The following is a 25769-nucleotide window of genomic DNA, read 5'->3' as shown; positions in this document are numbered from 1 at the left end:
TTTAACATTAAAAAATAATACAAGGAATGCATGTTTAAGGTTAACAAATTTAATCAACACAGCATACAACGGTTTACAAACATTTAAAGGTCACTCTCCTCCATAAGTTTCTCCCCAAGGGTTACCTTTATTAATGATTTCTTTTGATAATTTCCCTGTGAAATTAAAGGAGGAGGCTTCAGGAAGCATAAGATCTGATAATTGGATGAAGTCTTTATAGGTGCAGCCAATCCTGAGGTGCAGCTTTGTTGCAGAAAACTGACCATTGATATCCCGAGTCCACCATTTTGGCTGCACTCTCTGGCTCTGCCATCATTCAACAACTGAAAATGCCGTTTCCAGTTTGGCCTCACTTAACTCTGGACAGGTCATGTCTTATAGGGCACCGTGTATTCAGTCAAGCAACCAAAGCTTGCCTCCCCTGCCCCAGTAAACACAGCCTTGGGGAGTTAGAGTCACACATGTGCATGGTGGGGTGTAGTCTGGACATGGTTGAGGGTTTGAGTTTCACATATCAGTGGCCCAAGGGAGCAGAGTCCTCTCTGAGCACTTGGCCTAAAGTCCTGAAGTCCAATCTATCTGGGTGAATATTATGTTCATAAGGATTCTCTATAACTGTCTTAATTGTCTTCCTTGCAGATTTAAAAAGAAATGACTATTCCCCCGGAAGGATAAATTCCGCCTTTGGACTTGAAATCAAAACTGAACCAGCTGAAGAGACTCCAGCAGAGGAAGAGGGTAATAATTCTCCAGAAGACCTTACACGATTGTAAGAAAGGGAGAAGTAAGAAGATGACAGCCCTTGCCCTCCCTTCTATGAACTCTATGGTAACATAGATTGATTGATGTAACACTGGTTATGTCAGAGCCTCTGCCGGGATGGCCTTACCCTGAGGGCCTCCTGGGACATGCCTTCTGAGCCTCATGTCTCCCCAAGGACCTCACTGGTATATGATGAATGGCTTCTCCTAGATATTGACCTGTGTGCAGGGTGCTTTGCGTGTGTTCGTCATCCTCAAGTTGCACAAGAAGACAGATGACTCAGCCAGGAATGCTGCTCTTCATACCTCATTCCTTGTGCAGAATGCTGGGCACTAAAGAACCAGGCAGATAAATTTAATTTATTTTCTTACTATGTGTGCAGACTCTAACCTCCACTACTATTCATCACCTCACCCACATATTGTATTTATGTATATATGTACATAAAAAAGTCACTTGACTCCCTCCTCTCCTTTCCAGCAGCATAGGGCTTTGAAGAGCGACACAAAGGAAAACAACGGAGTAAGGGTGTATTTGCACAGGCTGGAGCACGCTCCGGTACAAACTAACCAGTAAAATGTTAGCATCCTGGTGAAATCTAGATGGGTTTCAATATTGTCAGTGAATCATATGATAACCAGGCATTTCAGGTTTCTCTGGAAGAGAGGAAAGGGAAATCTAAAACAAACGCCCCTGCATCCTTTTTTTTTTTTAAGGGAACAAGGATATATAAAACTAGAAATTATTAAGAAATGTTTTCCCTTCCCTTACGCTCAGGGACACTATTGGTTAGAGAGTTGACTAAGCCAACCTCTAAAGTATTACTCCCTTTTTCAAAGCTGGGTATATAATGTTACAAGCTAAATTACTTTATGTCAGGTCCTATGAGGAAAGATGGGGTTTTTGGATGAAAACATGTTTCACAGGTAATCGCCTGGTTGAAATACAGAGTTCTGGTGGCTTTAATGAGTGCTGGAGTGTATATTTTAAGTATGGCCTGAGCACATGTAATCGGTTTCAGTGGCCTGAAGAAAGGGTCCCTGGAAGCCACACTGTACAGCAGTGGTCCCAACCCTTTTTGGCACGAGGGACTGGCTTCGTGGAAGACAGGTTTTCTACGGACCGATTGTGGGGGGTGGGGGATGGGGGGGATGGTTCAGGCAGTAATGCCAGTGATGGCGAGCGGAAGATGAAACTTTGCTCACTTGCTGCTCACTTCTTCCCGTGCGGCCCGGTTCCTGACAGGCCGCAGACCGTTACTGGTCCGTGGCCCCGGGGGTCGGGGACCCCTGCTGTACAGCATATTTGGGGGATCGGTCATCCCTCTTTCGCACTTATCAGGGTCACCCTACCTCAGAACAAGCACAAACTGTTCACACAAGGAGGAGTTGGAGGGCTGGGAATCTTCTCCCCACTCTTCCTGAATCTCCTTTCCTCATTATAAAGCGTTCGAATCTACCAGCAACAGACCTCCTGGATTTGAAATTTTCAACTTATCTTTCTCGTTAGCCCTTACATTAGCTGGCTTGCTTTTTAAATCAACACTCCTGCCTTCTGAGGTTATACTTTGGGGAAATGTTGCCCAGGGATAGGGGGATGGAAAGCCAAGGATTTGATTTGCCAAAGATAGTGTCTGGCTCTTGTGAGATGCGCAAGGGCTGATTTACAGCCTTTTTACTTTGGTCTTTGGGGTGGTGGGAGGTGGGAAACTTGGGTGATTTCTTGATTGGCAATGAGGATAAAATGTTAATGCTTTTTTCAGAGCTTAACTGCTTTATCCTATTCTGCAAATCAATAAGGGATCTCTTTATGCTCACTTCAGAGCCGTGTTCAACTATTGGAAGGAGGCAATTTGCCTATCCAAGCCAAACTAAAAGCATTAATTCATTGGTCAAATATTTGTTACCTGGAATGGAACTTGAAGAAACACATTTTGATTTTAATTTTCTGTGTTATGATTTTCTCACTCTCTTTTTAAGAAAAATCACCCGAATAACATTTTAAAAAGGTGAACCAGCTGCTGGGCAAAGGTCACTGTGGGATAGCTTGCATGCAGATACCAATGTGACAATCATGACTTTGATTCATGACCACAAATGAATGAATTCATCCATTTGGTTAATTTTATTCAACAGATATTTATTAAGTGCCTTCCCTGTGGTGTGTAAGTAATGAGGGTGCAATGAACATAACATTTCTTTGCCCTCAGAAAGTGTTATATCTCATGTTTCTTTCTTTTTTGGTTGTTGTTACAAGTTTGGATTTCTGGTGAGTGCTAAAAAATTTGACTTCTGGGCAAATGTTGAATCCAGAGATGTATTCCATACCCTATCTGCCAGTGGGCAGTAGGTTCAGACTGGAATAAGAGAATTAGGGCAAATAAAAGGACATAGATGGGGCTGGTTTTAGGAACCTCTGAGGAAAAATGGATTGCATAATCCTTGTATGAGCCCTTAGCCAATCTCACAGATGGAAATCTGAACCTGGGGACCAGAGAAGCAGCCAGGTTCCGGGGAGTCCTTCCTGAAGGCATCCTGTGCATGGGTATTCCCCTCCATGGGGCTGTACATTCCTGGAGTGACTTTTGCCCCATGACATCTTAAAACTTCTAACAACTCTGGGGAATGAGATCAGATATAGTTTTGGGTGTTCCTCACCCTGTTATTTTCTGTAGCTTTGCAAAACAAGTACCGGGTGACTAAAACTTCCCTACCAACCATTTAATCAAAAATTGAAAAAAAAAAAATTTTGTTGTTACTGTTTTAGTTGAGATGGATCACTCAGTTTCTAGAAGTCATGACACAGATGCTCCTGCCATGGCTTGTTACCCTTCTCCATCAGTCACCGGCATCTAGCACGAAGTGTGGCACATGATAAGCTTTCAACATTATTTGTTGAAAGAAATAATAAAACCCTCACATGATAATGGATTTCATTCACTAGTTAATAAATCAGATTTGCATTTTTAATCTAGAAGGGAATGATTACCAATTCCTTAAGACCCAACACAATTCTTTTGATCTCTCTCTGTTTTAATTTTCCAGGAAATAGCTTTTAACAACCTACACCTTGTCTGTTGAATTCTCAACCAGTTCTTGCCCTTATCGTTGTGGCGATAATACCAAAGTACTGTCCTTCTTACTGGTGACTATTGAAATGAGATGATAACTTCCCAGAAACTGCCTAGAAATAATCATCACTTTATTACCCTTTGAAAAGAAGATTGATAGAAAAGTCATTTGAAAGATGGTTCATTACCATGCCCTAGTACGATTTCTTTACTCACATCTCTCCAAAGCATGAGAAAGGGAGGATTATTCTCTGAGGTCGGAATTTGAAGGCTGTGTGTTTGCCTCTTTGAAGTCTTGGTATTTAATTTTCTGTAGTCATTTCTTGGGCAATTTTCTAAGAAACTAGTTGAAGCTAATTTATCATAAGTTGAAGTCAAATGACAGAAAAGATTTTTTTCTCCCTTAGCAGCATTTTATTCCACAGAGGTTAGCTTCTGAAGGAAAATGAGACTTAAATAGCATTTCAGATCTCCAGCCACATGGATGGGTACACAGAATAGAAAGGGTTCTGGAAACCACACTGATTTTTTTTATTTAGCATAGTTATTATTTTGTGATTTTTCTTCCTGGACCTTGATATACAGATAATGAAATGCTCTCCTAAAAATAATTAGTTAAGTTGCTTAATTTTTCAAAAAGAAACTTTCAGTCCTCAAGAGATAACAACCCTTGGTCTCTATCATTGGCCGATTTGGTTTAACTTTATATAATTCTTTTAACCTTTGTCTTAAACCCTAACTCTGCAATGAGATGAGGTAACTTGCCTTACCTTTTCAAACAAAGGCAAACGATAATGAGAGAGCATTTATAAGGTCCTTTGAGAATCTTATTTGAAAGGCTTCTCGTGAGCATGGGATCCAGTTCAATAAGTAATAAGGGGTTTTCATTTTTCATATTATGTGACCATTATTTCATGTTTACAGAGGATGCCCAGTGAACTTGTTTCAGTATAAACACAAAAGTGGTTTCTGCTGTTTCTCTCTTTCCAAGGGGAAAAATCTCATTGCCCCCTTTTTGTTTTGAAACTTAATTAAAGTAGCTCAAAATCAGGATGTTCACCATTTTACAGTGTCTCCTACTTATTTTGTTTATTGATGGATTTAGGTTTACACAGCTAACATCTTTTGCCACCTTCTGCCCAAAGAAAGCCTTCCAGGATAGGTAAAGTCCAAATCTGACACCATCATTGGTGATATTTTTAGGAATGAAAAAAGAGCAGGTTTAGAATCTTGATATTTGCAAAGGTTGATGTTTTACAAAAAATTTAATTAATGCTGATTTAGATTTTGTCAGTGTAGTGCTGTTTAATAATAAGAAAATTCTGCCTATGGCTTGCCAGTGTCTTTTAGTAACTAACTTCCTTTAGAATTCTCGTCTTCCCCTAGTGGTTTTCGTTTGTTTGTTTTCATTTTGAACCTTTAGAAATTCCACCTGCTATATTAGTCAGAAAGTCCTTACAATTGTTATGGTAGAAACCCTTTGGCTAATGACTGTCCAAATGTGGACATAATAATTGCCTTTCACTGGAGGGATTTGGGGGAATCATCATTGGTGTCATGTGATTGCACTTTGGCTTCTAATGAATCTTTTTCTGTTTATCATATTGGTCACCAGCAAGAAGTCACAGAACCTCAGGATGCTTTGGTAACCAAAAGAAATCCTTGGTGTGTCTTATGGGCTGAATCGTGTTGAAATTCTAACCCCCACTACCTCGGAATATGATTGTATTTGGAAATAAGGTATTTACAGAGGTAATTAAGTTTTAATCAGGTCATTAGGGTGGGCCCCGATTCAATATTACTGATATCCTTATAAGAAGAGGAGATTAGGACACAGACACACTGAAAGTGATGATCATGTGAAGACCGAGAGAATGCAGCCACCTCCAAGCCAAGGAGAGAGGCCTCGCAAGAAACCAGACACACTGACATCTTGGACTCCCAGCTTCCAGAACTGGAGGAAAGAAATTTCTCTTGTTTAAGTCACCCAGTCTATGCTGCTTTGTTATGGCAGTCCCAGAAAACTGTTACAGTGTGTTGCCATGGAATTCCCTACTTGCCCCTGGAATTTTGTAGAAAGGGACTTGGGGAGCAGAGATGCTGGCAACAACAATGGAGAGAAGGAGGAGGAATGACCGTTGGTTGCATGTATCTGCTGTGGGAGAGGACAGAGAATATCACGGATGGTGGCAGGACTGGTGAATTATTTTATTGAGAGAGTAGAGAGTGATGTGTTCTGGAGATCACCTGAGTGTTACAGAGGAAAACAAACATGGGCCGGGCTTCATGACATGGGGTGTTTGCCTACTGCTAAAGGGCTTCTGGGGATTGGAAGAGAGGTATGGTGATGATGTACAGTGCAGTCCTTAGTTTTGTACAACTTCCGTATATATCCTATTTAAGAAATACTCATTGAGCTTTACCATGTGTTATGTCCTGACCCTAAGGTTAGACCTATGAGATAAGATCCATTTCTGGCTTCAAGGCTCTCCAAAACAAATAAGGAGTCTACAGTATACTGATTTGTCATTGCCCAGCAATGATAATGATTATAATGATAACTTTTAAATATTATTATTATTATAGACAATGTGTGTTGAGCACTCATTATGTTCTAGGCATTGTGCTAAATGCCCATTACAAAGATTTGAAAAGGCTGCTTATACGTTAGGCAACTTAATTAAATCAGCTACCCAGGGAGGAGCCAGGATTTAAAGATCCATCAAATCAATGACATAGATGGCTAGGCAATACTAACCAGCACACTTAGAATTACTAGAGCGTGAATCCCTATGATGGTTTGAAACACAGATTTGGAAGTCAGACCTAACTTAGGCCACTGGATGAGAAAATCCAAACTGGCATTTGTGGAATGTTACCTTGTGTCCTCTCTGTACATGTCACTGTCAAGGAAATCTTTGCTGCACAGTAAATAGCCATTCATAGAGTGTGAGTCCATGGTAGAGGCACTTCCTCTTGTCATCATCAGAAGGTAAGTGCAAGATGATGAGTGGGTTCTTTTGGGTCTGGCACTGTGTCTACCAATGAATTTTTCTGTTTCCACTTGCATTTCTGTCCTCCTTTTATGTCTTCCTAAAAAATTAGATATTTGTTGGTCAATACAGCAGCTAACTATTTGATAGCATCTAGTGACATTCCAGTTTATCAATTTATAGTGAGAAATAGAATCTATGCAAACGACAAAACCTTTATCAGTCTGACCATCACACTGTGTCCCTGGAGGCCTTGGAAGCTGGATTATAATCAAAGGGTTGCATGAAGTGCGTGGAATCAGAACAGAGTTAGATAAATCACATATTTAATGGTGTCAGGCTAAGACATCCTGTTTCATCCCATCTTCTCCAGAGGTATGGGCCTTCCAGTGGGAGTGGAATACCCAAAGTGTGCAATATTCCAGACTGATTCCAAAGAACTGAAAGTGACCAGCCTTGAGAAATACGGATGATAATGAGAACTATTTTTCTCACGTCTTCCCTCCCTCCCTCTCTTCCTTGCTTCCTTCCATGCTTCCTTGCTTCCTTTCTTCTCTCTTCATTTTCCTTTCTCTGACTTCCTATTTCTGTTACATCTTTTTATACTACACTAGCTGCAAATATGAACCAAGAAACATCATTAATTTTACCTAAGTGAGGTACCTATTTTTCCAGAAATGTAGAATTAGAAAAAAAAAAGAGAGAGAGAGAACTAAAAGGATAGATGAAAATAATGAGATTTAAAGAGATTGTGTTTCACTCAAAGTTAATATAACGATATTGTCTGAGGAGAGACTAGAACTCAGGCCTTCTAAGTAATCACCATTTTTCTTAATAATGACTGAATTTGAGTTAAGGCAAATAATGTTCTCTTGTTGTATTAAACTTCTCCTCTGTTTTCTTAAAAAATATTCGGATGTTTCTGTGTGTGAATAAGTTTTTAACTAGGAAATCTTTATAAGGCTGTCATATGGGTCAAATAAGATTTACTTGTCTATGCTTTTCAAAGAGGATAATTCATTAGATATCTGATTTTAGAATTCTAGTTGCAAAATGATATTGCAAATTAATGACTAATGATTTTAATATTTCACTTTGCTTATTTGTATGTGTGTATATAATATGTGTGTTTGTATAAGCAGAAAGTAGCTATTTGAATACCAGGCTTGGGCGACTGTTGAGATTTCAGTGAAAAGACTCTGTAAGACTTGGATTTCAATGAGTCTTTCAGATATTTCATTTTATTTAGGATGATTTGTGATTATTTCCTGTTGTCATAAAAGGCCACTTAGGCCTGTGGCATGCCTTGAATTGTCCCAGAAGGGGCTTCATGGAATAGTAGAAAGTTCTCTAAACCCTGAAACCAGGTGGACTTAGGTTTGAACTGAAGCTCTGCCACTGAATAATTTGTTACCTTGGGCAACTTGATTAACCTCTCTCAACCCAGCTTATCATATGAATATGGTACGATGATCCGTTAATATACCGACTTATCTTTCTTCTTGCTATTCTCCATCCCAAGAAAGTAGGTGGATGCCCTTGCCTCAGGACCGTAATGGCTTACTGCATAAGTTGCAGGTCCCAATATGACAGCCTCTCACCAAGACATCTGGAAAATTGATGGGGGCTAGAACTTGGAGCTCGTGAGGCAGAGGAAGCCTACCCTGAGAAGAGAAGAGAGACTCACTCCTGGAGTCAGGGAAGATGATGGTGTTTTGTGTAAGAGGCGTAGGGCTTGTGAAGGGCCAGTTCATGGATATCAGGACTGACTAAGAGCTATGGCCTGAGAAGTCACAGGGAACAATACATGTCCATGCTAGTCATGGATCAAATGGAGCCACCTGCCTGTGAATGGATCCCGTGGGCCTGTGGGCCTGATGGCCAAGGTTAGAAGACCTTCTCTGTTTTTCAAGCACCCAGTGAACTGCTTTTGTTCTTACACGTTTTGGAATCCCGAAATATGAATGAGACTAACTCTTTTATCCTTTTGCAGAGAGCGGACCTCTCTCTAGATTTAGGAAAATAAGGTAATATGCCATTTCTTGTGCCTAAATGTTGTAGAGCAAATTCATCTGTGTAACCTAATGTGTACCAAGCAGGAGTAGTCTGAGAATTAGAGATAATGTACATGGAACACTTAGTACAGTGTCTGGCACACAATAGTCATGCTGGGAAGTTGTTAATCATTATTATTGAAGATATTCTTATTTTATCGCCAAAACAGTTTCCCACCCAGGATTGGTGGAGCTGGAGATGCTTCTCTCTTTTTAAAAAATAGGCTTTTTTAAATGACCAATTTTAGGTTCGCAGCAAAACTGAACAAAAGGTACAGAGATTACCCTTATACTATCTGCCCCCACACATGCATAACCTCCCCCATCTGCTTCTCTTTTCAAACAAAAGGCTAATAGTTCATGACATTGATCCTAGAATGCTAGTATTGAAATGGTTCTATATTAGGGGAGGCTGGGCAACAACAGTAAATAGGCACAAAAATGTGATGACTTGACACAATAGACATTTATTTCTCACTTAACATTCCAGGACAGACTGTGGCGAGCGGTTGAGTTCTCTGTTCCACACAGTCTTTCTGGGACCCAGGCTGACAAGTGGTTCTATCATCTTTAACAGACGGGCACCAAGGGGAAAACGACGTGAAAGGGAAGAAAATGACAGGAAAGGGAAGAGCACATGGGAGGTTTTATGGGTCAGCCCTAGAAGTGGCACACATCCTTTTGTTCACATCCCATCAGCTAGAACTCAGTCACACAGTCCTGCCTACCTGCAAAAGAGGCTAGCAGCTGCAGTGTAGCAGTGCGTCCAAGAAAAAGAGAGAAAGGGGTTTGATGGACAGCTAACAAAATGTGTCAAATTGAGGATTATTTATTCTGGTCCAATTTTTCACTTGATTGAGTGTGGCTCTGGAAGGTGGGTGTTCTTTGGTAGGGCTTTGGAGAGTGGGGTTTTTTCTTTCTACAGAAATGTTTAATACAAAGTTCTCCTTGTTTAGGTCATGGAACACTTTTGACTAACACTCCATATCTTCTTGCACCAGGCATCTTCACAGTATCATCAGGTATATTCCTTTTTGTTTTCCTATAATTTACTTATAATGGCAAAATCTACTGGACACAAAAAGTAAAATCTACTTGGAATGAGAGTTGGCTTTATTGAGCACTGTTAGTTTAGTGACAGCTATAAAATATGTCCATTGTGACTTTCCTCTCACTGCTTGACCTCCATCCATTTCCCTTCTCACGGTCCCTCTAAGCGGCATCACGTGAAATCAAAAATTTCTTGCCCTCATTTCTAAATTGCATACAACCAGCTAGCAGGCATATAAGCAGTGAGGTAAGAGTAGAAATTTACATAAGGAGCCTATTAATATACTATACAAATGAGGGTCCTGTGGAGAATGTTAATTAATTTCCTACACTGAATGGCCATGATCACGGTAAATTTTCACTGTGGCAAGAGCTAAGATGGAGGTGGAAAACTTGGATATACATAAGAGATGGGAAATTAACTAAATTTTATGAAGAGAGTTAATTATCATATACTTTTCCCACAAAGTAGAAGAACTTAAGCATTGCTCTGACTTTAAAGCTTGGATTCATAAGCTTGAAAATGATTTTTAAGAGTCATCTTGGACCATTTCTTGAAGGGCAGTGGGTGGGGAATTGAAACATTTTCATGAAACATTTCACTTTATCAAATTTTAAAATTGAGGACATTTTTAGAGTACTATTGTGAAAATTTATGATCTGTTCATTTCTCAGTCCCCTAGAGCCATGGCTGACAGAGCATAGGTGGACTAGACAGAACATGTGATTTTGGGGTAAATCCCCAGTGTCTGCTCCATTACTTTACTGGTTCAGTCATTGATTTATTGACTTAACTAAGACTCAGTAAGTGCCTAGTGTTTGCCATGATTAGGAAGGTGGGTACTCACAGGTCTGTGAGAAGGCAGACATGTAAAACAACCTCACTGCACCAGAAGCTAGACTTGGGGCGTTTGCAAAATGCTTTTGAATTCCAGTGAAAGAGGGACTCCCTTTCTCAAGAGGGAAGGGAAGGCTTCACAGAGAATGACACAGAGTTTACCTGGTGGAGGGAACAGCAGCTGGGAGAGATGTTTGGGGAATGGTGAATAGTTGTATAGCTAGTCTCTAGGTATTGGGATACCTAGAAACTAGGTACATATTGGGATATAGTAGGAGGTAGCATGAGATAAAGCTGAGAAAGATGGGTAAATTTGATAAAAGCCTTTCATGTAATTTTAGCAAATGAGTTTTATTATGCAGGCTAGGGAAGTTAGGAAATGCTTTGAACATAATCAATTCCGGGTTAATTAATTAATTCAGCAGACATTTATTAACCATCCACTGAGTATAACCTGCTTGGCCTTAGAACTGACTGTGATGTGGACACTGCCCACAGGAACTTCAGAGTTCAGTGAGTGATTACAATCAGTAGAATTGGCTCTAAGGGTTTTTGGGGAAGGGCTCTAACTGTTCATACCTTCCAGATTCACTTCATATCACCAATAATATCATTATTATCTGTGATATGGCTGATGGAAGTTTTCTCAATCTGAAAGGTAAAGGTTCTAGCAGGGAAATAGCACTTTGCTGACCAGATAGAGTTTCTCAAAATGCCATGGGCTCTCGGCCCTCCTCTCATTGGGGTCATCAGACACAGACTCTCTCTAGGAGCTGGAGGCATCTCCTCAGGCTTGCAGTCTAAGCTTTCTTTATCAAGGCAAGACAAGACCAAGAGTTTCCCTAAAGGAGTGAAAAGAGATGCAGTGAACTGTTCTTAATTTTAGCATCACCTTTCCTAACCATGGACATTTCAAAATGTCCTGATACCGTCTTCCAGTAGTTTTTCTTTTTCCTGCCAAAATTAACTGATTGACTATATCAAACATTTGTGGACCATGTGCCCGATCCCTGTGTCTCTGACTCCTGCCCCTGCCAAAGCAATTCCTAAACCATGAGTAAAATTTTAAGTTGTGTATCTCTGACTGATATACCTTTGACTCCAGCAAAGAAAGTATTTCATTGGGTTTTGGTGAATTCGCTGAAAACTCTGTTGCTCTCTGGGCAAGGGACGGTTCTGTTGGTCACGGAGGATGACCCAGAGTTTACCTGGTGGAGGGAACACAGCCATTGCCTACCTGGGAAGGCTGCTGTGGTCCTCTGTTCTGTGAGGAAAAAGGCCAGATAAGGTCAGGCAATACCTACAGCCCTTGTCCAGCTCTTCTGGCACAGAAAGCTTCCATGCCTTCTCATCTTATTTTGGGCCTCACTCAGATGCAGTAACCTCCTGTTGGTCCAGCCAGATCAAGACATTCCCCCCAGTCTCCATCCTGAGGCTCCCAGCCTCAGCTAGGCTCTGAACTCCTGGTCCCAGAGAGCAGGATGGATTAGTGCTCAAGGCTCCCACGCTGACTCTATCAAAGCTTTCCTCCACACATCTCCATTATGTGAATGGCTCTGTTAACCAAACCTATTATCATTCCCCCTTGGTTTTCAAGTTGAGAAAGGGAAAGCAACTTCTTTAATGGCCCACAGATTGATGATTAACATTTTACATGTCCCTGCTGCTAAGTAAAAGAACGGCTTTGTGGACAGTGAAAATGCCTAGGAGAAGGAAGCGGGAGTCAACTTGGTTTATTAAGTTGTGCTGCTTCATTAATCACAATCTTTTTTTATGGCAGTGCTTAAAGGCCCATCCATTGTACTTCTCGGGAATGGGGTAGATCAAAAACAAGTGCTTTTAGTGCACCTTTGACATCTGGCATAGCAGCCGGCTATCTGCGATATTGCTCTCAAGCAGTGTGGGGAACTGCATTTACTGTGACTGTGCTGGCCCTTCTGATTTAAGCTACTGCAGAGGGCAATGAATTACCTTAAAGGAGCTCCAGTGCAGAACTCCAAGTTTTATGCCGGACCCCTGCCAGCTTCCCCACTTTATGAGTATGAACAATCAGACAATTGAACTGATTTGACTTTGCCGCTCCTGGAGTTTCATTGCCTCGAACCTGGGGATGTAATGATGGCAATGCCATGCTAAATGCTGCTCTGACTAGCAGCAGTACCCCTGCCCGTTCAAGTAGGGCACCCATTCTTGTTAGCTGAAAACTGCTCTGATTTGCAGCAAGGGGGAAAATAGATCCTATGCAATCAGATTAACTCAACTCAATGTTATTTTCATTTAACACTGTGGAACCAGGCAGTGTCCCATTTTTTTTTAATGGTAAACTCATTAAAAGGCAGGGTTCTTTTGCAAGGAGTCTTATAGCACTGGTGAGGAAGGCACCTGCCAAGTCCTAATACAGATTGCAGACACACATATTTGTATAAGCTTACATATAAAATACACATATACTCCTACTCCACAGACAGTCTCGAGCTCAGCTAGTATCATCAATATACAAAAGGGCATCTGGTCCCGTCAAAATGACGTGAAATTGAGTTATTCATAATGTTTAAAACTCATGTCAGTACATACTCATTTTAGCTCTTTGTGTGAAACAGAAGACAAGTGCTAAGGTGTAGTTATTGTATACTTTCTGTGTTGGAGGACATATTCACTTTTGGGATTTATTATATGTAAAATAAATTTCCTCTAACATCCTTTGAAAATCGTGTTACTGTATTTGGAAGGACAATCCAATGTTCACTGTAAAAAATTCAAAAAATGCAGTGAAGAACCCAAAATACATGCCACACACCATCTTACCACTTAGAGATCCCTATTATTAAAACTTTATCCAGACATCTCTCTTTGTAAGTGTACACTGATTGATTGCTTCATTCATTCATTTTGTATCTATAAGCAAATCTGTTGTTAAGACAGTATGTGAAGTGTGATCCCATTTATATGAAAGGAAAACACACACACACACACACACACACACACACATTTAAACAAAAACTCCCTGGAGTATCAGTTCCTTATGTCCACATGCTTGTTTGGCATTGACCGGTAGACTTGAAGTCTAGCAGACATCTTAGTTGATTTAATACCTGAGCACCTGATGTCCCCCCAAATCTACTTCTCCCACAATCTCTCCCATCTCAGTTAATGCAGTACAAACTTTTGGTTGCTAAGGCCCCCAGTTTTGGAGCCATCCTTGATTGTTCTTGTTTCTTTCACCCCATATCCAATTTATTCACAAATCCTCTCAGCTCTACCTACAAAATATATTCAGAACAGGATCACATCTCACCATCTTTAGTACCATTGTTGCTCGCCTGGATCATTGCAGTAACCTTCATATTGGTCCTCCTGACTCCTGCATGCAATTTGGATGAAAATCTACATTTTAGGATTGTCATATGCTTTTATGTTTTTCAAAACTATGGTGACAGTGAGGTATTTTGGAAAGAGCAGGTATTTAAATCTAGATAGTCCTTGGTTTGCATTATAGTTGTGATGGTTACTAGCTGTGTGGCCTTAGAAAATTCATTCTTTCTTTCTGAGTCTCTTGGTTTCTTCATCTGTAAAGTGGGCTAATGGTGTCTGCATCCTGGGTCTCTCATGCAGATGAAGAGAATTCACACTAATTAACTAGCAACAGTCTGGTACACAGTATGTGCTCTGTAACTGTTCATTTTCGTGTTTCCTCTCATCCATTCATCTGGGATAATGTCAAACTCCTTCCTGTGGCATATAAGGCCTCTACAGTTGTGACCCATCTTCTTTAAGCTAGACACCTCTACCTCCTCACTAAGTGTCCCATGCTTCAGCTACAGTAAATAGCCAGTCTTTCCCAAACCCACCCTCCTTACCTCCTCCAACAAACACATATTTAAGACACCCAGATGGCCTCCCTGGTGCCTGTCTGCATCTTTCACATTGATAGAAGATTGACGTCATGTATGCAAATCTGACAATATTATTAACGTCATTCTTCCACGGGAGGGTTTCCGTGGCACATATAATAATGTCCAAACTTCCAAATGTGGCGTACACGTGCCCTCTACCTCTCCAGATGTAGGTCATGGTATTCTTTGCCTTATATTTCATCTTGCCTTTTGCTGTGCTGCCACTTGTGCTTGGAGTCTTTTTACCCCACTTTCTCTTTGATGACTAAATCTTATTTAGCCTCTTAAAAATGCTAATATTCCTTTATTGATGTATAATTTATGTGTAGTCAAATGCACAAATATTAATCATACAGACTGATAAATTTTGACAAATACATATACACATACAAACATCATCTAGATCATGATAGAGAACATTTCCGTCATCCCAGAAAGTTTTCTCATGCTTCTTTCCAGTCATTCTCCAGCCATTACCAAGATACTGATTTCTATAACTGTAGATTATCTTTTGCCTGTTCTTGAATTTTTTATAAATGGAATCACCCTTTTGTGTCTGACTTGTTTTGCTTAACATGTGTTTGAGATTTATCCATGTGATTGTGTGTATAAGGATTTCATTCTTTTTATTACTAGACATGAATGGTGTATGTAGTGGTATCTCATAGTTTTAATTTGTATTTCCCTGGTGCCTAATAATGTTAGATATCTTAGGAAAAAAAGGAAAAAGAAGAAATAGGATAAATTATATTAGAAACTGTCAGAGAGATTCACACATGGTAAAGATAAGCATCGTTTTGTGAAACTTTTTTTCAGTTATTTGTATGAGCATGCGCGCGAGAGTGTGTGTGTATTGGTAGCAGTATCACCTGTGAAGAGAGTTTGAAAAGGGTTTGAAAGCAATTGATTTAAACTTCAATTAATGGAGGCACTCACTGAGCACAGTGAAGGATGGAAAACGAATTGAGGTAGTGGGTGAGCAAACAAAATAAACATTATGACTTTCTTTGGGAAACTTTACCGACTTCCCCAAATAAGACTGAATTAGATGCCTCATCTCTAATTTTATTTTGCTAACGTTTTGTCGTTACTGAATATTTTGACTCATAAGGATTGCACTTCTTTTTATTTGTGTTTTCCCTAAATATCTACTTCCATTCTTCTTCTATTTTTAAGCCCATCTTTGGTGGTGGGGGGGATGTTTTAAAAAACTCAGTTTGTGGTGACTCTTGATGGGGGAATTTAAACTCGTTATATTTATTGCCACAAAAAATTGTTATGTTGAATGATTTCTATAATTTTATATTTTCTTTCTATGTCATTCGATATAGCTGTCTTTTGTTCCTATTTATCTTGAGCCAGAATTTGTTAGCTAGATATTCTTGTATTTCATCTTACATCTTTTTGTTTTTTAACATCTTTATTGGAGTATAATTGCTTTACAATGTTGTGTTAGTTGCTGCTGTATAACAAAGTGAACCAGCTATACATATACATATACATATATCCCCATATCCCCTCCCTCTTGCGTCTTCCTCCCATCCTCCTTATCCCACCCCTCTAGGTGGTCACAAAGCACCGAGCTGATCTCCCTGTGCTATGTGGCTGCTTCCCACTCGCTAGCTATTTTACATTTGATGGTGTATATAGGTCAGTGCAGGGGACGCGGGTTCGTGCCCCAGTCTGGGAGGATCCCACATGCCACGGAGTGGCTGGGCCCATGAGCCATGGCCACTGAGCCTGTGCGTGCGGAGCCTGTGCTCCGCAATGGGAGAGGCCACAACAGTGAGAGGCCTGTGTACCACACACACACACAAAAAATGTGACCATATGTATGTGGATTTTCCTCTGGGTTTTCTGTCCTGTTCCACTGATATATATTTCTGTTTTTGTGCCACTACCATACTGTCTTGATTACTGTAGCTTTGTAGTATAGTCTGAAGTCCGGGAGCCTGATTCCTCCAGCTCCATTTTTCTTTCTCAAGATTGCTTTGGCTATTCAGGGTCTTTTGTGTTTCCATACAGATTGTGAAAATTTTTGCTCTAGTTCTGTGAAAAATGCCATTGATAGTTGGATCAGGATTGCATTGAATCTGTAGATTGCTTTGGGTAGTATAGTCATTTTCACAATGTTGATTCTTCCAATCCAAGAACATGGTATATCTCTCCATCTGTTTGTATAATCTTTAATTTCTTGCATCAGTGTCTTATAGTTTTCTGCATACAGGTCTTTTGTCTCCTTAGGTAGCAGATGACATGATAGTATACGTAGAGAATCCTAAATACCAGAAAACTACTAGAGCTAATCAATGAATTTGGTAAAGTAGCAGGATACAAAATTAATGAACAGAAATCTCTAATGCTGCATTCCTATACACTAATGATGAAAAATCTGAAAGAGAAATTAAGGAAACACTCCCATTTACTATTGCAACAAAAAGAATAAAATACCTAGGAATAAACATCTTACATCTTTTATCTAGCATTTTCACTTGTCTGGAAGACTCTTTATCTCTCCTTCAATTCTGTAGGACAACTTTGCTGGCTAGAATTTTTTGGTAGGCAGTTTTTCCTTTCAGCACTTTGAATATATCACGCCACTCCCCTTCTGGCTTGCAAAATTTCTGCTGAAAAATATTCTGATAGTCTTATGAGGGGTTCCCTTGTATATAACAAGTTGCTTTTCTTTTGCTGCTTTTGAGATTCCTTGTCTTTAATTTTTAACAATGTAATTATAATGTGTCTCAGAGTGGGTCTCTTTGGATTCATATTATTTGGAACTCTGAGATTCCTGGATCTAGATATCTGTTTATTTTCCTGAATAAGTTTTCTACTCCTTTCTCTCTTTTCTTTCTGGGTTCCTATAATGTGTATATTGATCAAATTTATGGTCCCATAAATCCTTTAAGCTATCTTCACTCTTTTTTTTTTTTTTTTTCTCTTCTGAGTGGATGAATTTCAATGTCCTGTCTTAGAGTTTCCTGATCCTTTCTTCAGCTTGAACTGTTGTTGAACCCCTCTATTGAATTTTTCAGTTCGATTATTGTATTCTTCAACTCTGTGATTTCTGTTTGGTACTGGGGTTTTTTTTGGCCTTGCTATGTGGCTTGTGGGAATCCTACTTCCCCGACCAGGGATCCAATCCGGGCCCTCAGCAGTTGAAAGTGCGAAGTCCTAACCACTAGATCACCAGGGAATTCCCTCTGTTTGGTACTTTAAAAATATTTTCTCTTCAATGAAATTCTCACTTTGTTCATGTATTGTTCTTCTGACCTCTGAGCATCTTAATGACCATTATTTTGAACTATGTATCAGGTTAACCACTTATCTCTATTTCATTAAGGTCTGTTTCTGGAATTTTATCTTGTTATTTATATTCCTCTCTTTCTTCATTTTCTTCTGTATTTGTTTCTATGCATTACATAAAGCAGCCACCTCTCCCAGTCTTTTTGTTTGTTTTTATTTATTTATTTTTATATAGCAGGTTCTTATTAGTTATTTATTTTATACGTATTGGTGTATACATGTCAATCCCAATCTCCCAGTTCATCCCACCACCACCCACCCCCTGCTTCTCCCCTTGGTGTCCATACGTTTGTTCTCTACATCTGTGTCTCTATTTCTGCCCTGCAAACTGGTTCATCTGTACCATTTTTCTAGGTTCCACATATATGCGTTAATATATGATACTTGTTTTTCTCTTTCTGACTTACTTCACTCTGTATGACAGTCTCTAGGTCCATCCACATCTCTACAAATGACCCAATTTCGTTCCTTTTTATGGCTGAATAACATTCCATTGTACATATGTACCACATCTTCTTTATCCATTCGTCTGTCGCTGGGCATTTAGGTTGCTTCTATGACCTGGTTATTGTAAATAGTGTTGCAGTGAACATTGGGGTGTTCACTGTGTCTTTTTGAATTATGATTTTCTCTGATTATATGCCCTCTCCCAGTCTTGAAAGAATGATCTCATGTAGGAGATGAACCTTGTCAATCAGCCTGGCCTGAGCGCTTAGCTGTCTCTCAAAGCTTTGTGAGTGTCCAAGCCACCTTCTTTGTTCTTGGTTCCTCCCAGTAGTTGAGGGTGTGCCAAGACCTGTCAGTGTCCTACGGGGGAGGTTGGCAGTCAGCACCTACATGCAAGTTGATTGGCAGCTGGGCCCTCAGGTAGCATCTGGGAAGTATGAAGTTGAGCACATTCCAGAGAGAAACCGGGAGGTGTTCAGTTTTGCCTGTGCCCTCTGTACTTGGCTTGGGTGTATAGCTGTGTGTGGGGGGTGATTCTGCATCTGTTAAGAACTGCTTCTTTGTTTTCTACCATCCTGTGGGATTCTTAAATGCAAGCCCTGTTGGCTATCAGAGGCAGAAGATCCAGGGGCCCATCTCTTAAATGGCAGCTGCAAAAACTGGAGCACAGGTGTGAGTTCAAGCTCCTTCCAGGAAGATACTGGTGACTTGTGGTGGGCTAGAGGAGAAAGTGGAGGAGGCATCCTCTGGATTCCCTGGTCTCCAGGGAGGATGATGGTCAGCCCCAGTTTTGATGTGGGTATTTTCTCATTTGCCCGATGTGTAGGTGTTGCTCAGCTAGTTTATGGATTTATCTTAGAGGGAATTGCTCCACATGTAACTGTACATTTGGTATGTCCATGGGAGGAAGGGAGTTCAGTAGCCTCCTATATCACCATCTTTGACCAGAACTGCAAGTGATTTGTTTTTATGAGTCTTTTCTACTTCACTAGAGGCCAGGGAAGGGGACAGGCAGGACAGGCTGGTGTTCCAGGTGTCTTGGGCCAAGGGGCTGCTTCTGCTGCCCTGAGGCTCCTGCCCTGCCAGCTATCTAACATTTTTAGATGCCTTCCGTGGAAGTTTGATTTGACTCAAAGCTAAACATTCTTTTAAATATTTTATTAGTGGTTACATTAAAGCTCTTTTTAAAGAACATTCTTAAGCCTATATATCTAATCATCATATCAAAATCAAAACAATTAATTTCGATTCTGCTTTATAGGCAATGAGTTTAGTATTTTTGCTTTAAAGATGTATTCCCTGCATTTTAATCATCATTTATTATTTCTCGGGTTCTGCATTGTATTATTTGAAACAAAAACTCTGTTTTTTTAGTGTTAATTTTGTAATAATAAGTGATTATTTAAATTTATCAGTTAACTTTTGTAATTATGTTTAAAGGTTTATGAAAAGCAGTATAGTTTTTTTAAGGAACCTCCATACTGTTCTCCATAGTGGCTGTATCAGTTTACATTCCCACCAACAGTGCAAGAGGGTTCCCTTTTCCCCACACCCTCTCCAGCATTTATTGTTTCTAGATTTTTTGATGATGGCCATTCTGACCGGTGTGAGATGATATCTCATTGTACTTTTGATTTTCATTTCTCTAATGATTAATGATGTTGAGCATTCTTTCATGTGTCTGTTGGCAGTCTGTATATCTTCTTTGGAGAAATGTCTATTTAGGTCTTCTGCCCATTTTTGGATTGCAGTGCCACTACTGGGCATATACCCTGAGAAAACCATAATTCAAAAAGAGTCATGTACCAAAATTTTCATTGCAGCTCTATTTACAATAGCCAGGACATGGAAGCAACCTAAGTGTCCATCAACAGATGAATGGATAAAGAAGATGTGGCACATATATACAATGGAATATTACTCAGCCATAAAAAGAAACAAAATTGAGTTATTTGTAGTGAGGTGGATGGACCTAGAGTCTGTCATACAGAGTGAAGTTAAGTCAGAAAGAGAAAAACAAATACCATATGCTAACACATATATATGGAATCTAAGAAAAAACAACAACAACAAAAGATGTCATGAAGAACCTAGGGGTTAGATGGGAATAAAGACACAGACCTACTAGAGCATGGACTTGAGGATATGGGGAGGGGGAAGGGTAAGCTGTGACAAAGTGAGAGAGTGGCATGGACATATATACACTACCAAACGTAAAATAGATAGCTAGTGGGAAGTAGCCACATAGCACAGGGAGATTAGCTAGGTGGTTTGTGACCACCTAGAGGGGTGGGGTACAGAGGGTGGGAGGGAGGGAGACACAAGAGGGAAGTGATATGGGAACATATGTATATGTATAACTGATTCACTTTGTTATAAAGCAGAAACTAACACACCATTGTAAAGCAATTATACTCCAAAAAAGATGTTTAAAAAATAAAAATAAAAAGCAGTGTAGTGTAAAGGCTAAGAGTGTGAAATTTGGAGCCAGAATGCCTGGGTTCAAATTCTGGTGCCACCTCTTGTTGGCTGTACAGTTTTGAACAGGAAAGTGAACTTCTCTACGTCTCATCTTCCTCACTGGAAATGGGGAATAATAATAGTAGTAACTTCATTTTCACAAAAAGATTTAAATGAACTACTATAAGCACCCAGGAGAGTGCCTAGCATATAGTAAGCACTATTAACTCTTACTATTTTCTTTTTTTGTGTTTGGCTCATCTTTCAGTGTTTTGGTAAACGTCTTAGAAAAGTCTCTTCTTTATCCAGCAAAGGTATATAGATACTATTCTCTTGTAATTTTGCATATTTGAATATGATTTTTTTGCATCTTCACATAGGAACAAGAAATTGGTGGAGTGTAGGATTCTTGGATAATAAATTTTAAATTTTTTCCCTGAACGCTGGTAAATAGCATTTTATTGTCCTCTAGCACTGATGGTTGCAAAAGTCAATGTAATTTCTGTGTCTCGAAGGTGCATTGTTTTATCTTCTTGGATTAATTAATCAATTCAGTAAATATTTATTGTGCTGATTCTAGGTATAAGATACAGTTCTTTGCTTTATTGGATTATTGTCTTCCCCCCACCCCTACCCCAATTAGGTTGTCAGCTTCATAAGGCTTGGTTCACATGTGTCCCAGTGGTCATTTTGGTCAAACACGAAGCTGAGCAGATGCTTCCTTTGTTGTCTTGGCAAGAGTCTCCAGACTGGGAAATCTGAGGGGCACATTTAATTCCAGCTGAAGGCAGGATTATGAGTTGATGATTTACTGTGAGACCCAAGCTTTACTATAGGCACCATTCAGAATGAGAAGCTTGGGGATTTGCATTCATCAGACGTAAGAACCAGGAGCCAGGAGGTGAATTATAGACCAAAGCTGTTTCACCAGCTGGTGAGACCTTGCAATTCAGTTCCATTGCAGGTAAAGCTGTGCTCATTAACAAAGGGCAGTCAGGTAAGCTAGTATAGAGCTTGCCAGGGCCTTTGCCTACAAGGGCACTACCTCCCCACAAGGCAGGGGGAGGCTTGGAGGAAGTACCCTCTGGTTCCTCCTAGGTTGAGTTCCATGGATCATTTCCCAGTTAGGGACGTGGAGAGCCTCAGAAAGTCTCTTGCTTCATGCTCATCACATGTGTTCAGGTGTCAGAGCTCCTGGGAGTCATGTTGCTCCTTACAGAAAAAGAATACATTATTATCAGATACTAAGATTAGTCATAAAATAATTTAATAAGCAAATTTTCTTTTAAATATTATTTCGTCAGTTATTAAGTTCCAGTATAAACTTACTATTGGGTAGGGCTTTCTTGTTTTATGAGATCTAGATTAAGCACACAATTCCATGCTCCATCTAACATGTAGCTAAAGAAATCTAAGCATCATCTGAATATTTCTGTGAGTTTCTGGGTATTTGAATCCTCAAGGTCCCATAAACCATTTTGAGGTTGACTTTACTGAAAATGAGGAGTCTGTGGGTGGGGGGGGGTCATGGTGGAGATGGTGGTGCCATATTGTTCACCAAGCAGAAAACAATCTAAAACCATACATTTACCATCCCTGTTCTTAAAATCCTGCCACTGAGACTTTCTCGTGGATCCTTTGGCCCATCTGTACCTAAGTTTCATGATCTCATTGGCTCCTTTCTTGGTGTCTTCTCCCCTTGTTTCCCCATATACTTCCTTCCTCTTGGAGAGCCTTCGGAACTTTGAATTCTTCTCCAAAACTTGTAAATCCAAAACTCTTACGTGTCAATAAAATGGAGAGTTTTCTACTTAACAGAAATTGTCTTCCAGAGCAGGTAGTTGCGATTATAATAAATAACATATTTTTTCCTAGTACATCAATGTAGATGAGTGGCAACCAGTCCCAATGTTTAAAAAAGACTTATAAGGAAAACCCAGCTTGTGGATGACCAGTTCTATGAGGGCATAGCCATAGCAACACCGAGTTAAAGATATGCTTTTCAGAAAGCTTTTCAGGCAGGATTCCAGAGCCTTCATAACTAGCCTACTTTTACCCTTTCTCCATTGATCTTTCATCATTGTTCACCATGTACTCAGTCATCGAAGGAGCCAGGCTGGTAAAATATGAGTAAAGAGCAAAACTGGAGAAAACATGTCCTAAAAGGAACAATTTCTCCATATGAGAATGTGGGAATATTATTGCCAGATCTTCTATTTATTTTAAATGAAAGAATCTGGAGAGTCCAATTTTATATGGAATTTCCTAATTAAGTATAAGCCAAACAAAACATGTCTGAGGGTAATATTTGGAATGCAGCTGCCAGTTGCTCCATATTCTAGCCTTCTCTCTCTCTCTCTCTCCCTCTCTCTCTCTCTCTCTTTGTATATGCTTCTTCCACTACTAGAAATACTCTTTATTAGGAAGAACATCTTGTCATCCTTCAGGGCTCATTTCAAATGGCACTGTTTCTCTAAGTTTCCCCATTTTGCTCCCACAGCTATTTCCAAGTAGATTTAATTGCACCCCCTTTACAGGTACCAGAATCCTCTCTCTAAACACCTCTTGTGATGTGTGTCACTGCCTTTGTTTGCTGGTCTGCCACCCTTGCTACACTATGAAAAACCTCAGGGACAGGGACCATGTTAGCCATCTTTTTATCCTTTGGATCTGGTATAATACTTAGCACATAAGTATTAATGTTTGTTGAATGGATGAGGGAAAGAGACGTGATTTTGGGATGTGCGGCCTGAGCTCAGCTCTCCTTTCTGCTTTCCCTCTCAGATTTTTCTTTTACACTTGATCACAATCCCTTGCCTTTAGAAATTGTTATCCCTGACCTTTGGGGACAAACAGAAAAGTAGCTAATACAATCTTTGTGAAAAACTAATGAAAAAAACTAGTGTGAAAAAATTTACTGGTTGTTTTAAGCAAACATCTGGGCTCTTTCTTTGAAGAGTCTATTTTTAAAATGTGTTTTACTGCACAGTCAATTGAGGGCAGTTGGGCGAGCAGGTGAAGGTGTGAGTGAGGTAAAAGCTGGAAGTTGGATGGAACTGTCTAGATAGCATCTGGGACTCCTCTCTGGAATGGGAATTAGAAAGAGCAATCTGACTGCTACCTTGAACCTGTCCAGATAAGAGCTTTAAATTTTGCTAAGGAATACAAGAATATTTCCCACAGAATGGTGCCATTTAGCTACCTGAGAGTTGAGTCTCCACAAGTTCACATAAAATTACTTTTAAGAATTTAATTCCTAATTTCAGGGAGGAACAGTGCTTTGGAAAGGAGAATTTAGAGAGACCTCCCCTTTTTTATTATCCTGAAACAATTAGTTTTAACTTAAAAAATCAATAAAGATGAAGATTTTCTTTCAGTTGGATGATGTAGAATTAAGATGTGTGCCAAAATGTTATTTGGGGGGAGGGAATTATTTTAATAGCTAATCTTTTTTTATGAATTTTTCTTCCAAAAACTAGAAACACCTAGGGCTCAATGGCTTTAAGCACCAGACACCCCTCCCCTCCCCCCCCAAAAAAAATCAAGTTTCTACACATGTCATGTTTTTATCTAATAATCTGTCTGGTTGTGCACAGGGAATTTCACTGCATAATGAACAAGAATTCCCTGACCAGTGATGTGGATGTGGGATTTGAAGTTTCTGCAGACTGAAGGTCGCCAGAGTTACTATTTATTTGGGGAAAGTCGTTCCCGACTTTGCTTTCCCCGCTAACCTACCCCTAACACTTAATCAGCTCCATCCCACCTTAAAATGTTTTATCTTTCCAAAGGGGGAAGGGCACATGGCATTTTACCTGAACGTGTTAGAGAACTGCAGGGCTTTAGGTTTGTTTGTAAAGTGTGGCAAGGATGGGAAGTACGCAGAAAGAAGTTGTTAACAAATTCTCAGTGATACTACATGGTAGCTTGGTATGGATCATAGCTCCAGTAAAACTTCCCTGCCATTTGGCAAATCCCTTCTGCTGCTACTTGGAGCTATAAAGTGATTATTAATTCTATTCTCCATCCTCCTGGTTAAATATTTTTAGCTGGCTATGAGAACGTGTTGTAAATTCTCTTATTTCATGTTTAATACATAAGTGGGTCATTGGACCCTGGGAGAAGTGCATGGAAGGATGAAGGTATGTTTGGGATTGCAGCCGCATTTGAATCCCAGAATTCCCACTTAATCCATTTACCTCTCAGATGCCTCTTACAGCTTTCTTCAAATGACTTTCTCTCTTCTCTGTGCCCTGTTATTTTCTGATGCTACTTTGACCCCTTTTCTTTGCATTAGGAACAAATTGTGTGACTTGTCTTCATAAATACAGATGTTCGAGGAATACCTTCATTTTCCTGAAATCAATTTAGTGTCATCATCTCATTGAATAGGTGGGAAATTACAAAATATCACTGGAATGCACACTATATAAGAGGAGGAGGTGTGTCTATTTGTGCATTCTTTTTTCTCTAATTGGGAACTGTCAGTAACAAACCTGCTTCACCATACCTGCACCATCATCATCATAGTGGTAGTAGTAGTAGTTGTAATAGTAATAGGAATAATAGTTAAAACCCCTACATTTTAAAACATAAGTGTCTGTAAAAGCCATGTTCTAAATGCAGATATGACTGACATCACTGATATATGCAGGATGATGTGTTATTGGTTGTTCCGATGAGGTTCTTCAAGTGAACAACACTTGTCTTTATGAGCGGATTACATTGTGGGGAATGTCTGGGTAACAGATAATTTTCAATGTGCAAAAAAGAAGCCTGGGAGTGAGGAGTGAACGATATATCTGTTTTATTTAAGGTGTTGATGTGCCAAAATAGGTCTAGACATACACTTGCTCTGCTTAGTCTTAATGAGCAGAGCTAGCTATAATTGGGGAT

At 39.8% G+C, this 25769-nt stretch overlaps 1 protein-coding gene across 1 annotated transcript in view; it reads left to right on the top strand.

Moving 5' to 3' along the window:
- Positions 1-25769, top strand: part of TRPM6 (transient receptor potential cation channel subfamily M member 6) — a 181140-nt gene that overhangs the window by 136631 nt on the left and 18740 nt on the right. Inside the window, exons 39-41 of the mRNA XM_022573494.2 lie at positions 640-8711; positions 8819-8852; positions 9836-9901. Coding sequence (XP_022429202.2) covers positions 640-773 — 134 coding nt within the window. The 3' untranslated portion in view covers positions 774-8711; positions 8819-8852; positions 9836-9901. The remainder of the gene's footprint in view (positions 1-639; positions 8712-8818; positions 8853-9835; positions 9902-25769) is intronic.

This window comes from Delphinapterus leucas, chromosome 6, assembly GCF_059928025.1.
Source record: "Delphinapterus leucas isolate spDelLeu-1000000601 "Yukka" chromosome 6, BTC_Dleu_Yukka2, whole genome shotgun sequence".
Lineage (NCBI taxonomy): Eukaryota > Metazoa > Chordata > Mammalia > Artiodactyla > Monodontidae > Delphinapterus > Delphinapterus leucas.
Note: the sequence above shows the minus strand (reverse complement) of the source record. Positions and strands in the feature narration are given on the sequence as shown.